We start from the raw sequence: 16,991 nt of genomic DNA, 5'->3' as shown, positions 1-16,991 counted from the left end.
TCTAGACTGCACACAATTATAGTTCTCAGGATTCTCAGTGGTGGAGATGCCCTTACGGTCAGAGCATATACATATTTGTAAATTTTAATTAAGTTCAGTTGGCCTTCCTCCTAAGTAAGTGTGCCTAAGAGTGCAGCCTGTTCTTCCTCTTTTGCCTGGGAAGTAGGATGACAGACACACTGCAGATTCCATCAGGGAAGGGTACCTTTCCTTGTTTTCACTCCCGGATTTCTAGCACAAAGTCTCTCATTTGTAATGGAGTGTATAGGTGAGTGATACAGAGCAAATTACTAAAGTACCTAGACAGTCTTTTGAAGAAAGGGAACCAAGAGTGGCTTTTCATGTACATTTTGAGGTTTAAAAAGAATGCACTCAAGCGTTGCATACGCCACAACATACCTTGACTGTTTGTAACATGCCTTCACATAACAGTCTTACATGGCCAACAGAGGCTGGTGGAACACTGTCCCAGTGGTGTGCTGCCTTTGAGTTAGACTCTGGACTTGGGCTTGATGGGGGAGCTAACTTCCCAAGATGATACACCATTAGGGGCTCTCTTGTTGCTTTTGATGGGAAGAACCTGGGGTTTCAGCCCAGAGTTTTATTGTGAAGGGACCTCTTCTTCATCCTTTCCTTGCTAGCTCCTTTTAGGAGTCAAAAGCAGACTACAAATGTAACAGCACAGTAGAAGAGGCACCCAGTGCTCCCAGCTTGCTGTGCTAATCTGCTTGGTTTCTGTGCTGACTGCATGGTAATAGGTTGTGCCAGACTAGAAGCTCGGTGGACTGGGGATAAAGGCATGAATAGCTTTGTCTATTTGCCGCTAACTTGCCATAATTCTGTATTAGATGTGCAGGATATGAAGCTCTACCATGTTTCTGTGCTAGACATGCAGAAGGCTTTCCTGATGTACATCTGTCATTAAAATGTCTCAGGCCATGATGGAGGGAAGGGATCTTACTAGCTTTTCTAGCTTTTTTGGTTTCTGTAGTGGACATGTGAGAGGTAGTTCCACTTTATAGAGGAGGAGGAATGGAATGGGCCAATGAAATGCTCCAAACATCTCTTGAGGGCCCACTTGCTTCCTGTGGTGTGCATGGAGGCAGGGGCTCCTCCCTCCCCCTCTCCACCAGCGTAGAAATGCAACGACTTGCCAGAGGAGGGACTGAGTGCTCCACCATTTCTCAGGCAGCCTTTCTGGTGGCGTAGTGGTTAAGAGCGTGGGACTGGGACTCAGGGGATCTGGGTTCGAGTCCCCGCTCAGCCGTGGAGCCAACTGGGTGACTTTGGGCCAGTCACAGACTCTCGGCCCAACCTACCTCACAGGGTTGTTGTTGTGGGGATAAGATGGAGGAGGGGAATGATGTAAGCTGCCTTGAGCCCTTTGTAGGAAAAAGGCAGGATATAAAAATCAGAAAATAAATAAATAAAAATAAAATATACTGGTGTGGGTGACAAGGGAGCAATGAGCTCTCTGCACACCTAGTATGGAACCACAGAAGACTTCTAGAAGAGGAGTGTTTGATCACCAAGTGGCTAAAATCAAGGTCAATGTCACCCACTAGTGGCAGCTTTTCTACATGGTATGTCGAAAGGCATTGTCCAAATCATGTATGGAGTGCCCAGTCATTGGCACCTGAGTGCATCCCAGAAAGAAAAGAAGCCCCAAGATGCATGTATGAAGCCCTACTTTTCAGAAGTCAACATTCAGTAGCCTTAATGGACACTTTCTTCACTGGTACAATGTTTGTCTTTAAACTTAGCTGTTGTTCCAACAAGAATTAGCTTAGTGTTTTGTTTGTGCAGCATAATGGATGGACTACATATGTTTGAATGCTCTGCAGGAATTAGTTTTCCACACTTATAAAGGCAGCTCTCTAATCCAAAGCCTCTTGCTATCTCTGCAGTACTTTCTTAGGTCCTAAATGGTTCTGAATGCCAGCTTCCCTGCTTGTAGCAAGTACAATTCCTTCCTTAACACTGGTGCTGATTTTTTAACATTATGAACTTGATCCATCCTCTACAATATGTGGATTACTGCTAGAGTAACAGGAATGGTATAAAGCTTGAATGGCCAAGCCCTCATGTTTTGGTTTTATATGAAGTGAACCTAAAAATACGATCTGTATATCAAAGCAGCAAATTCAGCCCTGATCTGTCACTCTCACTGAAAGAGAAGTTATGCCTTTCATTTCATTCTGAGGTGAGATTTTTTTGTTCTTTGAGAATGAATATTTAATAGCAGCAGCAGCATTTCGGTATTGTATGGGTTCCTATTAGAAAACACCTGTTACTGACCACAGGGCCTTTACTCAGTGGTAAACAGGTGAGAAGACTGGCAGTGAGGTGTCAAGGAGAGGAACATCACACAGCTCAGTCATCTTCTGGTACAAAACGGTGTTGCCCTGCTGAATAGTGAGTTTGGGAAGGAAGCAGAACCAGCTCAGTATTAGTTCCTTTTTCACTAAGACAGAAGGCACTGCTGCGTGCATAGAACTGGTGCAACAAGCCAGATAATGAGGCAGTCTTGTGAAGGCCTAGCAAACAACACAACACAACAGTGGATGGAAATAAAGTGAGAATTCTGGATCTGACTTACTGCTATTAATTCTGTTGGTATTGGGTGGATTTGCTTTTTGCTTAACAATTTTTGTTTGTGTATTATTCAGTAGATGCTGTTCTGAATTTTAGGCCTTGGCTTGTTTTCTTTATAACTGAGAATACAAGATACTATTTGCAAGAAATTCTTTTAAAATAACTCACTATTTTTCTTCTTTCCTTTTCTTGCTCCTGTATTTAAGTTGGCTCCAACAATGGCAGATCTTGCTTTGTGCCAACGATATACACCAATGCTCTGGAACAACACAAACTTAAGGAAAAAGTTTTTCCTGGCTGTCTCCTACATGTTTGTTTAGTGTGGCTTGGGGGCGGGGGTGGGTAGGATATCAGACAACAATAGTAAAAAAAGAAAAATTGGCTACAAGCATTTTTCTGATTTCACTAGTTATAGCGGCTTGACATTAAGAGAGCTATGTATTTTGGAAAGATGGTGTAAATTTTTAAAGTTTGTTTTCAAGGGAGCAATTTGGCAGACGTGGCTTTTGTATAGCCTCCATTCATTTCATTGAAGTTTTCATGACTCTTCATCACCATAAAAACAGTTTTACTTCTTCAGGGAATCAGTGAGGGAAATAAGTAAATGATACTGTAGAACTGTAGCCAGTTGTGTTTGCCTTATTCTTATTTTTTGGTACCTTAAAAATACAAAAAGTCAGAAATGTGTTTAATATTTACATAGTGTATCCATTTCTTTTAAAGTACATAATTTATTAGGATGCCTTTCCATATTATAGCTCATATTATATCATTTGGTTAGAATGCTGCTTGAAGAGCTGAACTGACAAGTCAAGAGTGTCTGTTCTGATAATTAGGCACAAGGGAGATCACAATAGCTATTTTGTAAGCTGCAGTCTGATCTCTTTTGCATTTACATTTGTTTATTTTACAGGCTTGCAAAGATTTTGTGAAGACATAGAGATGATGATTGGATTCCAGCCAAACATATTCTGGAGAGTCTGTTGGGCTTTTGTGACACCGACTATTTTAACAGTAAGGACCACAACAGTGGGGGCTGATGGGGAAAGCATGTCCTGGAACATCTACATATGACAACTTTTTCTGCCTGCACTATGGATAACCCACAATGGCTAAATCTAGCTGAATTTGCTGTTTCCCAAAGGCAGTAATCTTGAAGCTAAAATACAGGGTGTCTCCAGACCAGGCTTTTATTGTGTGATCGCACTAACTAATTCATGGAATTTTATGGGGGCTCCAGTTGATGTGGCCTTCAGTTTATAACCCTCTCATGTTTCCCCACCACTTCTGCCTTCTTAAGAAAAAATAAGTTAAAAAATACAGAATATCTAGCTAGTTCCTTTTGAGGAGCCCTCCATCTGCAAGCACCTTTCACCAATATACTTAAATATTTTATCTGTCTTAGCTAGATCAACTGTCTTCCAGTAGCTGGATCAACTTCTGCATTGTCTTCTCTCACTGGATTATGCTTTCTCTTGGCTGATACTTGGCTTCCAGCTAGCATTACAGTCCAATATATCTGGAGGGCAGAAGGAGAGGGATGTCTGCTTTAAAGCATCTTCTAATGCAGTGTGGGGCTCAGTGGCTTAGCAGGAAAGATGCTGAGCTTGTCAACCAGAAGGTCAGCAGTTCAGCAGTTCGAATCCCTAGTGCTGTGTAACAGAGTGATCTCCCATTACTTGCTCCAGCCTCTGCCAACCTCCCATGACTTGCCCCAGTTTGAAAGCATGCAAATTCATGTAGATAAATAGGTACCACTTTGGTGGGAAGGTAACAGCGTTCTGTGGGCAAGAGCGTCTAGTCATGCTGGCCACATGACAACAGAAGTGTCTTTGGACAATGTTGGCTCTTTGAAATGGAGATGAGCACCACCCCTAGAGTCAGTCACAACCAGCATGTACAGGGGGAACCTTTACCTTTAATGGTAGTGTAGGATGTGATTTCACACACTTGTGGAAAAACCTGGGCAAGGCCTTTCCTAAACCAGTAGTCACCTGATCAGGAAGGCAGGCCATGATCACAAAGCTAAGGTCTATGCTGTTTGTCCCAGTCCACTGATGGCATAGAAATCTCACTGTGGCTAAGCAGCTTTCCTTGCCACTCCAATTATTTGGGAACGGTCCTAAGTCCTTTTATTTATTTGTAAGCCACCCCGAGGCTTCGGCGAATGGGGCGGCCTAGAAATTCTCTAAATAAATAAATAGGAATAAATGGGAAAGAATCTGAACGACTGAAGTCCTTCTATAGTATTAGGGCAGGAAAAACAACAGTGTGGCATTGGGAAGAATAATCATGAATCAAATGCAGTTTAACCAGTGTGAAGCCTATTCCAGGCCTAATTGTATTTGGTACTTTGGTAAGTATTAAATCTAAAGATCCAGACTTTGCAAGGCACTCACAAAAGCAAAAGATCCTCATGGCATTTGATGTGAAGAGTATAATAAAATAAGCAGTGCTGGAATGATGCTTTTTTTTCCAGAGTATCAATAATTCTGCCATCTTTCTCAGAAGCAAGCCCATATTTGAGGATGGGAAGTGCTGACTGACTGCCAACTACTTATTTATTCCCGAGAATGCTGGTTGTTCTCACAGAGCTGAGCCATTGTGAATAACTGTTCTAGTAAATCTGGCTTTGCTTTTGGAATACATTGGCTGGAATACAGCCAATGTATTCCAATGAAAACTACAAGATGCCATGTATAAAAGGAATGTCCAGGCAGCTTAGCAGGAGTAGCTTCCCAGTGCCACTAGGTGTCACTCTGTATCAGGAGCTTCAGATTTCTCAAACTTGAGACACAAGATGTGTGTAGTTTGGAAGGTCCTGGTACAGAAAGGGAAGGAAATATGTATCATGTTTATATAGCGGTAAAGGTCCATCTGATCATCTGTATTTTATTTTGGGGTGGGTGGGAAAGGAGCAAACATACGTATTAGATAAGCAGCCTGAATCATATATTCTTTCTTATAAGTCTCCCATTTTTATTGGATGTGTAGAAATATGCATCTGTGTATTTTAAAATAGATTGATGACCATTTTCGAATTTCTAAAGGCAGAACAGAAGAGCCATATGTTTCTTCTGTCTGCAGTATAAAATCCTGTGCAAGGAATGTCCTATATTTCTTTCTGAACATGATCATATACTGTTATATTTTCTAAACATCTGCTATTGCCACCGAAACATATAAAAACATGTTTTTTAAAAAGTTTATTCCCTCCTCTCCATCTGAACTCCTTGTTGAAAGTGGAATAAGATACTAGAATCTGCAGTAATCTATTTTTTCCAGACTGGAAGTCTAAAGCTCTGAGGTTTTTAAACATAGGTTTTTTAAATAGTGAAACACAATTTAGGGGAGCCCTGGGGAAACAGTATCACTCTCTCTCACACACACACGTTTTGTGGATCTTTTCCCTTCCCACCCAAAAGTGAACTTTTTTGGACTTTCCTTAATGAAACCAGAAATGTCTCCATTTAATCTAATACTTCAGAGAAGAAAGACTTGGCAAAGTAGAAAGAAAACTAGTTGGCTAATTTAAATACTTACCTACCTCTAATCTAATGTGCATTATATCCAGAGTCTGAATTACATATTCCAGAATTTCTAAGTCTTTTTATTACTTGAAAGGGTATTAATGTGACTAGATTTGCGAAAAGACAAAACTGAGATAGCATTCCTGTTTTATTGGCTTGATCACCTGGACCCCCTGGTTGTCAGAGTCCCAGCAACATGTGATTCCTGCCTCTCCCTTTAAAGAGTCCCATCTTAACCACAGTATCTCATATGGCTGCCCTTTTAATTTACCAGTCTCTTTGCCTACCTTCTTTTGCTGCAATAATTTTAATTCCACTTTCATGTGCATGATGAATTAGATATCTCTGTACCTCTAAAGCTCAGAAAGGTCAAGTAATGCCATCTGCTCCTTACTTGAGTGTGATGTGAAGAGATAATCACTGAGATTATCTCCAAGTTCCATCTTGATATTGGAAATCCAGGTCTGCCAGAGGCCCTGCCCATCTCTAATTCAGGCTTGGCCCTCATTAATCTTGGCTTGGAGTGAGGATCAGAAGAAAAGACTGAGTTTAGCTTTGACTAACTTAGCTAGTCAACATGTTGCACTGAAGGAGGAACTGCTCAGACAGGGTGTGAACAGTAAGTTCTGCTTCAAGACTTACGATTCTTGTCACCAGTCCCATACATTAAATTCTAACATGCATCTGTTCATGTATCTCCAAAAAGCAGTCTGGAAGTTTCCTTCACATATGAATTGAAACAGTGAAATATGGTGTATAAACTGATCTGAGTCCTGCTATATCCACCAAAGGCCGAAGCTTGAAGTGATAAGAGAACTGACAGCTCTTGACAGTCAGAATCCTCATACCTGGATAGGCTGGTGCTCCTCTACTGTTGGCTTATTGACATGTGCTCACCCCTTTTAGTCTTCTGCATGTGCAGGATGCTGGCCTGGCGGCAGAGACAATTGGTTTTGCAGCCACGTTGGCCGCAGTTTGGGAACTAGAGTTGGTCCACTCCTGCCTTATTAAAGTGCTGCCCCTTCTCCCACCTAGCCCATGTGTCTTGTCCACTTGGTCCAACCAGTTGCTGCCTGGCTTCCTGCCTGATAGGCCCTGACTCCTGGCTCTCCCCCTCTCTGCCACTGCTGCCTCTTGACGTAAGAGTAAGTGAATCAGGTAAGCAGCCCAGCTGGAGGCAGCTCCCCCCATCGCCTGCCCCACGGTATTCTTTCTTGCTGCTGCCTGTCCATTCCCCACAATCCTTGGCAGCGACAAAGAGGCAGTGCATGGTAGCATTTTACATTTCGTAGTTTACACACATTCCCAGGGCTACTGATCTACTCCATGAAGGGAGAGAAATGGGCAAGATTTGGTGCACCGAGCAGAAATATTATAGGTTTCTAGCTTGAACAGAAATAATATTTCATATTGATTGTTGAAGATGCAGTATTGTATACAAGAAAAACAGAAATCCAGCCTCACCTGCATCTTTCTTTCTTATTGTAGCCTTCGTTACATCTAATATTTGATGTATTGCAATGGTTAAGATTACAGTTTAAATTGATCCACATCTTCTGAAATAAAGCGAGCCACTTTTATAGGTTCTTTTGTGGTACCACTGCTATAAATCTTCTGCATGAAATTATTGTATACGTAGGCAGTTCGCAGACGTTACTGAATTATGCACCAACACAAGCAGATGCATTGCTCTTTATACAGTAAGTGCAATGGACTAACAAGATAATTACATTAAGCTATACTGCCAATAGACTGCATAATAAAGCTTTTTACTGTAGGTACAAGATTTTGATTTCATTCCCTCCTGTAAATCTAACTTTATTTCATTGATTTCTGTGGAGTTATGCTACATTTATGGAGGTGCAACAGAGCCTGATCACATTGTTGTATACTGATGTGTTTTTATGCATATATAATTTCATAAAATAAATTTGAATATGAGCTTATGTATGTACACACACATTTTGTAAGGTATGTGTGCTTATGCATGGCTAATATTAAAACATATGGCTAAATAAGGTCTTTTTTTTTTTTTTTTTACCAGTTCATCCTTTCCTTCAGCTTCTACCAGTGGGAACCGATGACTTACGGCAGCTACCACTATCCAGGCTGGTCTATGGTACTAGGATGGTTGATGCTGGCTTGTTCTGTTATCTGGATACCCATTATGTTTGTGATCAAAATGCACATAGCTCCTGGCAAATTTATTGAGGTAAATCTAACATCTTCCCTCCATTGTTATTTATTTATGTAGGATACAGGATCACAGTTAAAAAAAACATTTTTGGACGGGTTACAGTTATTGAAAGGTGTGTTGCCATTGGATTGGTAAGAGTGCCTTAGAGATGGCAATTGGGACCGTGCATCTGAAGATGATGTTCGCATGATGATCATTGCAGTCCACTGCAGCTTGGTGGGCTGCAATGCGTGCCGGCAGCTCTTCTGAATATTCAAGCTGCAGCTGGCGCACACAATGGCTTTCTCGTATTGTGGAAACCAGCAAGGACTTAATCTTACTTGCTGAGCCTTAAAACTGTTTAACCCTCATATAAGTCACTCTTGCTTGGGTCACAGAACATGATAAGTCATTATGACCACCTTCTGCAGCTTAAACATTCAAAATGGCCCCCGGTTTGAGGGATCAGCCAGCACTGCTAATGGCTCTGAAGCTAGCGTCACACCGGAATAGTGTGTGGGCTCCCTCCACATGAGCCAGGGCGTCTCATATTTCCCTAGTGCCGCAGAACGGAGGCACCTCTGCAGCTGGCATAAAATGCAGTCCAGCTGTTAATAGTAAATGTATTAATTCTGACTGGCGATACAGACATCCAAGTAGACCAGGACAAGTTTGTAACTATTTATTTATGTAAGCATTTCTGAGTCATCTTTGACTTTAGAAAATCTTCTGAAGGCACCTTATAATCCTCCTTTGCAGTCCCTGTACAGCACACATAAGGGCTCCTTCCCTTGTAGCCATTCCAGTCTTGCCCACTTTATGTCAGGCCATTCAGCAATCTTAGAAAACTCCATCCTTTGCACCATCAGCTTCCAAGCATCTTGGACACATATGCAAAGTCCAGAGTCTGATGCTGGTTTGTCTTTTCATTTCCCTAAATCTGCCTCTGATAGTAGAGATTTAGCAAAAATAATATCCAAGAGTGAATTCTTTCCCACTGGACAAATAAGGAAGGAGGTTTGGTATGTTTAACAAGCACATTTATTCTATGATTCTCAGCCTGTGCTTTAGGGATGATCAGATGGCAATATCTCATTACTATTTCTTCTTGTGGGTAAACATAGGGATGTTATTTGAACCCTTGTCAAAGGAGAAGCATGAACAGGCACAAGTCTTTCAGAACAAGTCTGTGTGTCTCTTCTGATACTACTTGGTGCCCAGGAATCCCAAGACTATGGTTAATTTCATAGCACTTGGAAGGAATGCCTGGCTGTGAGTCAGAGGACTTTCCCAGTAGGCTGGTTCTTACACTGCATATTTGCCCTTTGGTGGGAATGGGTTGTCAACACACAAATAGATGAAACCTTGTATGCTACAGAGAAGGTGCAAAAAATACCATTAAGTGACTAGGCATGGGCCAATTTGCATCTTCATATTAAGCAAGACAGTGGTACTGGAAATACACATGCTACCGTCTTACTCTGGGGCAGGTTAACAGTTTCATCACTCTCAAACTGCAGGTTAATGTGAATTTCTGTCATCCAAGTTTTGCTACACACACTGCAAGCAGGACCAAGCAGGCAATCCTTGCCTTTGGTTTGTCAGCTCCATTTCTCTTTCTGTCTGCCGGCGCATTCAGCTCTTGTATATCTCTCTTCCTTCATGACTGGGGACCAGAGTTTTATACTCTTGCTACACTAGGGCCCATCAGGTTCACCTATTCACCTGTCCTGACGTCACTATCTTCCTGTCAAAAGGAGCAATAGAATTGGTCCCACATGAGAATGTAGGAAGCACTTTCTACACCAAATCTTTCATGGTCCTAAAAAAGATGGAGGCTATGCCTCATCTTGGACTTTATAGAGACGAATCACTTGATTATACTCAGGTACTTCAGTATGGGCACTCTGTCTGCCATTCTTCCTTTGCTTTGGTTTGATGATTGGTTTGCACTGTTATATATAAAGTTTGCCAAATTTCCTCTCACTATAAAGGCAAAATACCTTTCTTTTCTGCATTTTGCATCTGCATAGACAGAGGCCACTGCCAGTTCCTTGCCTGACACTTTGAGCTGTCTATGGTCTAGTTGTTAAATGTATGACTGTTAATTGCACCCAATCTCTGCCTATATGGTATGACTGACTACTTGTAGTGCCCATGAAGACAGGGCTTTTGTGTGCTGTTCACTCCACTTGCAGCCTCCTTCACAAACTTGCCCTCTGTTTGAATATCAAGAACATCAATTTCAAGCTCAATCCCAGTTGTGTCTGTCCTCCTCAAGCCAGGCTTTTTACATTGAGCTCCCTCACCTAGAAGCTATCCATCAAAATACCCTTGGGATCAAAGATAAAGAGAATCTTAGGACTAATGAGCCAGTCACTGACTCAGCCTAACTAACTTGATAAGGTTGATGGGTGGTGGAAGATCATGCAGACTTTCTGTAAGCTTGCAGATACATATCATAATAAATGATTAAAGGCAGCCACCAAGTTATGAACTTTGAATGAGAATCATCCAGTATCATCTCATTACCATTTCTGATTCTCTAGCAACAGCCCTGAGGCACAACTGTTAACTGTTCATGACCATGAGAAATGCTCATGTAAAGCAATTTTTCTGAGGTATCAAGCATCTTGACCCTCTAGTTAGAAAACCAGTGGGACCATGGGATTTCGCTGTAGTTCTTCAGGCTTTGACTACTAAGGCTTTCAAACCATTAGCCATCCTTGTCCTTGGTCTGCAGTCCTGGAAGATTATGATCTGTGTTTTGGTTACTCAAAGATCTTGAATGGTCTTCCACTGTAATAAAGCCATGCTCTGATACGGCTTCCCTTCCCAAGGTTATCCTTGATTCTCATTTGAATCATGACACTTTTCTGTCTGTCTCTTTCCTTTACCTTCAATATTCAAGCTTTCCATTCTTTGGATTTATGGTGAGCTTTTGGGTTTCTAAAAGCTCACCATATTCTTTGGATTTATGGTGAGCTCTAGCTTTCTAAAAGTTGCAAACTGAGTTGTCCCATTGATCACCTCACCTGTTTCTGTTATATTCAGTGCAAAAGAGTCTTAGTGTCATCCCAAAGATTTCTCATGGTCTGTGCATGCCATCAAACCAGCTTAGGAACACACAGAACTCCAACTCTTGGATCTGGTTGGTGTGTATTATACACGGGGAGTAGCTACACGGGGAGTGGCATTTGCAAAAGGCACCTCTGCAGGAATGCCTTGCTGTGGATGGTCAAAACCATCAACTTTCATAACTTGTTAGATTGGACATCAGGACCAGAGCTGACTGCTCCTTTGTATGCGTTGTCTTGCCAGCACCAAATCCACCTCTGGTGGGTCAGCTTGCTACTTGCCCATGTGTGGGCTGCACAGAGACCATGAAGACCATTGGTTGACCTGTAACTGTGGTTCTTCAACTGGATGTCCGTGAAGTCTTGCAGTGCTCCCATTGCCCTGCTTTAGTGTCTGTTTTGGTATGGCGCTTTCTCCCTGTTCCGGGGCTTTAATTGTCCATCTCAAAGAACTGAGTGAATAGGTCGGAGTACACCAGGGAGATACACATTGAAATGTTCAGGAATAGTTTTCTTAGCTGTGGAAGTTTCCTGCACAGGCACAGAGCCCCTGTGTGTGAATTCACAGATGAGCACTCAAAAAAGGCAGTTACAGGTAAGCACCCTGCCTTTTAAAACTGTAAAACAATCATTAAAACGTTGGAATACTATTTAAAAGCATGCTTTGGCTTAATTTTTTTCACAATTAGAGATAGTGTGCCTGCTGAGTGTACATCTGACTTCTACAGTCTCTGTCCTATTTGTCCACACATAACAGAGGCACAAGTACACAACTCTTCATTTTTACGTTTCTGTTGTGAATGTCCCTGTGTCAAGAGCCTGGTTCCAGTTAAGCAATTGCTTCCATCTGGGAAATCAGACAAGTATGCAGTGTGTATGTTGTTGGTTATAAAACAGCAAAGATCTATGTAACAGTAGGGAAGCATTTTTCTGTCAAGAGCCACTTTGCCTTGTGGGTGATCTGTGAGGGACCAATGATGGCCATGAGCAAAGCTGATGCAAAAAGAGGTGGGGCCACTGGCATTTCATCTCTTTTTTCTGCTACCCATTTTCTCTCTCTCACTTTCCATCTCTCTTCCTGGGTTCCTGCATAAAGGACATAGCAATCTTGCCATAAGTCAGATGTGATCACTTGCTAAAGGCTTTTGCACATCCCTGATCTATATGAAGAGCACAGAATATTTTCCAGAGTACATCTGGAGAATACGTGCACATTCACAAAGGAGCAAAATTTTAGGGAGCAAATTCATGTTGGTTTTGTTCGAAGCCATTAAAATAATCATTCAGCATTGTTGGAGTGGTAGTACTGCAAGCTGACTCTCTCTCTCTCTCTATATATATATGTATATGTATATGTATATGTATATGTATATGTGTATATATATATGGAAAGCTCTGTTCTGTAGAAATGGTAGGTTCAAAGGGAGAGATTTTGATGAGTAAGGCAGTCACCCATTAGTTTTAATTGTTGCTGTGAAATAATGCAAGTAAATACTTCTGAACACTCTAAAGAGCCCTACCAAGGGTAGTAGTAATTAATTAGTGATACATCCTTAGTACTTTGGAGACCAGGCTGCATACTTTGGAGACAAATTATCTTTTTGAAAATAAGCAAAGAGCAAGCATAGTTTAGCAGTTGAGGAGGAGGAGGAGGAATGGAGGAGGAGGAGGAAGAGGGGATGATAATGGTGATGATGTTTATTCTATTTCTGTAATGCCCAACTGCTAATGCTCTCTGGGTGGTGAACAAGTACTCTTGCAACAAAGCAAGGAAGCTGTTTATAGTTTTGTTTTGCTTCTGCTGAAATACCTGCTAAAGGGAATTAACACCCGCTAAACACTCACTTAACATACTGCCTTTCCTCCTCACACTTCCCCATTTTCTTTTTCTGTCCAGTCAGTTTATTTCTGAGCTCCTAAACTGGCTTGGAAACGGCTTACATATCACCTAGTCAAAAACAAAGCCAGTTCTTCGCCTTTTAAAGCATAATACCCAAAGCCGTCCCAAATACATCATGTCTCATTTGGAAGGAATGCATTTTCAGCAGCAGTTATTTCACTTTTAGCACAGTATTTTCTGAGATACCCAGTTCGTTATTGTTGATTTGGGAGGCAAAGGTTGCAAACTGGTAATTAAGCAGAAATTAAAATAACTGATATGGAGACTGGATTCTCTTTAATAGGTAATAAACGCATAATTGTTCACTTTAAAGCTTCCCAAATATGCTTCTCCCCTCCTTTTGTATCTAAAAGGCAATCAAATTATATCTTCAGCAAAGAATTCAGTGTCAAGATAAACAAGATTCTCACTGTTTGTACCTCTGCAGAATTAACTGAGGGTTTCTTCCTCCATAGAAGTAAAATAATTTGTGATATGATAATTAAAATCTTTGCTCACTCCCGGCAATGTATAACTTTTTGGTCATCTGTATACTTTTGGGACATTTGCTAAACAAAAATCCAATTATTTTGATGCAGTAACCCACTGCTTGAATGATTGGGCTAAATAATTGAGCACATATCCTTGGTGTGTGAGTATAGGAACTGTGAATGGCTTTCATAGGTCTCATTGCAGAACTGAAGAGAGGGAAAGGAAAAAGAGATGGCAACGGCTGGATAATTAAAATCTGGACACTTTATTTTGTACTAATCTTGCCTGAAACAAACAATGAACGGCAGGATATATCAATATTACTGTGTAGAGTAACTAACACCCGTAATTTCGGCTGATCACCTACTTTTCTAACTGATTTTCTCCCAATTCTAGAGGCTCAAGTTGGTGTGCTCTCCTCAGCCGGATTGGGGCCCATTTTTGGCTAAACACCGTGGTAACCGTTATCAGAATATGATAGACCCACTGGGAACGTCTTCCCTTGGACTTAAGCTGTCACCGAAAGAGTTTGAACTGGGGACACAATGCTAATGAATCCCCTACTTGTGTCCATGTTGTACATCCCATTTCTTTGATTTTGTCCCTCCCTCCCTCCCTCCCTCCCTCCCTCACTCACAGTGCCTGAAAGTGGTTGTTTAGAAAGTAAGATTTATCATTGCATGCCTGTATAGTAACGAACTAGATAGACCACTTTAAGTACTGGGTTTTGGTCTTTATGAATAGTGGTGCCCAGAAAGGCGTACTTTCACTGAGAACAGTGACAATCAATCGGTTTCATTGGAAAATTGTTTTTGTGAGTGCTGGGCCAATTTTGCTCTTAGAGCTAATTCACACAATTTGATTTGTTTACTGAAGGCGCATGGGTGAATTACAAATTGCTGGCACCATCTGGGCCCCCCATAACTACTGCCTCTGCTTCAATTTTGTTGAGAGATGAGTGCATTTGCAACTATATGTGGCATGGTGTAGAAACTAGAGGGAGGCTGCAGGTTCATGCTTCCTATCTTGATTGGCTAAAAAAGTAGGTTTTTCACATGATAAAATCAATATCGCCAAGGCTGCTATAGCCTATTTCATGTAAAACCCAGTAAACACAGGGCTAAAATGGTGAGTAATTTTTGCTGCTTGTGAACAGTCAGGCTGGTTTTCTCATTGATTTTAAAGGGCAATAATTAGGTCTGGGAGCTACCTAGTCAGGACATGTAAAACTATATGAAGACTGTAGTCAAGTGCTTAGGCGCCACATTGGTAAATGCACTGCACATCTATTTGCCCCAAGTTACAACTACCTGAGTATCTTAAGAGGATGTGATACAGAATAGAGTCAAGGAGGTGCCTATTCTGCAAGTTGTGACTACAGGCAAGCTGACTCAGGCCAAAGTCTTTATGACTTTCAGAGATGATTTTATTGAAGTTGATGAGGTCTGAACTTGGAGCATCATACATGAAAACGTGTTCTTGTACTGAGCAATGGCTCCCTTTTTCTGCTTCCAGGGTTTTTATGCTACATGCACACACAAAATAAGAATTGGGTATACAAAGCCACTGAACCTTGCAGGATACAGCTGAGGATGATACATAACATATGGAACTGGATTCCTACCTCGGTAATGCCAGATACAAAGACAGAAGGGTTCTGATGAGTTCGAAGTGAATCTCCCAGTTGTTGCACCATGGGAGCCAAGTGTCGCCCACTGGTTCAGCCCACACGTCTTCCATTTAGTAGCTGCACTGGCTGAGATGCTTTTAAAATATATAGGGAAACAGCTTTTCAGCCCAGTGCACTAATATATTATGATGCTTGGCACTGGTATGAAAAGAGACTGATGAGCCTTTCAAGCTTTTTTAAAAGGCACATGCGGGGCAGGGGGGCTAAAATGAGAGCGGGATGATGCTTTCTGTGGAAAGAAAGCTGTATTTCTGTTCCGAAATCTGGTGCAAGAGTGCCGAGTGGGGGTGGATGGGCACCTCTGTCTTAATTAATTTCACACATTTCAGTTAATAATCTAAGGTTTCCCCCTTTTCATTAAAAATGTCTCAGATCTTCTAAATATTTATTTTATGGTTTTATTTTCTTGGCAAACTGGGGAGAGAAAAAATAGTAAGTCTTAAATTTAATTTTGTCCCGTATATGTTTTTCTTGCTTTCCTTCACTTCTGTTTACAGTCTCTCCTTCTCAAGAAGCCATCATATAATTTGTGCCTAATTTTATATTGCTACAGAAGTATGTATATCCTCGCTTTCACATACAAAATAGTTATTAGTGTTTTACTGTGTAGTTCAGTTGTGTGATTTCCCCCTTTTTTGTTTTTGTTTTTACAAAGTTCTTTATACAGCCTTTTGATGTATTCTTCTCTTTCTGCCAGCAGGGTGAATGGAATAATTGAACCCTGAAGTTAGTCTGTATAAATGTTGCGATTATTCTAAACAATACATAACTTCAGAAGGACACATTCTGCCTCAAAACAGAGATCTTGAGGTGTACATACTTGCTTTTTAGTCTCTTACTCTCATCCTATGTCCATTCCGAACTCCTGTGTCATAAACCACCATCACAAGTTGCGGCAGCCGAGGGACAGTATAAAACTAGAAGGATAAAACTAGATAAAACAGTATAAAACTAGATGCTCAGTGCACCATTCATAAACTGCATACAGTGCACCATTGCACTGGGACGTGTGCAGTGATATACAGGTATTAATCTTAAAATAGTTTTTAACCTATTGGGTAGATTGAACATAGAGCTTGTAAGAATACATTCAATGAACTCCATAGGAATAACCCGTTTATTATGAATGCACTATACATGAGGGAGAAAAATATGTCTTTAATAATTGGCACAATTGTAACCTTTAGTATCCTCTTGTATCCTATACATGCATATATGAGGTTTTTAAAAAGTGATCAGTGTTTATGTAGTGTGTACTAGTGCTGTTATATGTCCCTATAAAATATCTTAGCAACCAGTGTAGAGATGGTGAGTTTTAGAGTAGTTTTGCTTGTTTCTTTCCCCCTCCCAATGTTCGTAGTAACAAATCTTAACTGTACTTCCTTTCAGGGGACTGTTCTTTATATCCTATTGTTCCTTTTGTCTGTCTTTCACATTACAGGGTCTCAGGTAACTCTTCAGTTAAAATTCTGTGTTTTGTAGATGTGCCATTTTCATCTTGTTGGGGGCCATGTTTTAAAACAGAAACTAAAATGACTAAAACTTTATGTTC

The 16,991-nt window shown here is 41.0% G+C and overlaps 1 protein-coding gene across 1 annotated transcript in view; it reads left to right on the top strand.

Moving 5' to 3' along the window:
• SLC6A5 (solute carrier family 6 member 5) overlaps window positions 1–14,301 on the top strand; it is a 73,090-nt gene extending 58,789 nt beyond the window's left edge. Inside the window, exons 14-16 of the mRNA XM_044425746.1 lie at window positions 3,509–3,609; window positions 8,170–8,337; window positions 14,146–14,301. Of these exons, the coding sequence (XP_044281681.1) occupies window positions 3,509–3,609; window positions 8,170–8,337; window positions 14,146–14,301 (425 nt within the window). The remainder of the gene's footprint in view (window positions 1–3,508; window positions 3,610–8,169; window positions 8,338–14,145) is intronic.
• The last annotated feature ends 2,690 nt before the right edge of the window (window positions 14,302–16,991 follow it).

Source organism: Varanus komodoensis, unplaced genomic scaffold (assembly GCF_004798865.1).
Source record: "Varanus komodoensis strain SLA01 unplaced genomic scaffold, ASM479886v1 scaffold16, whole genome shotgun sequence".
NCBI classification, from domain to species: Eukaryota; Metazoa; Chordata; class Lepidosauria; order Squamata; family Varanidae; genus Varanus; species Varanus komodoensis.
The sequence above is the reverse complement of the archived record's forward strand: the minus strand, read 5'-3'. Positions and strand labels throughout refer to the sequence as shown.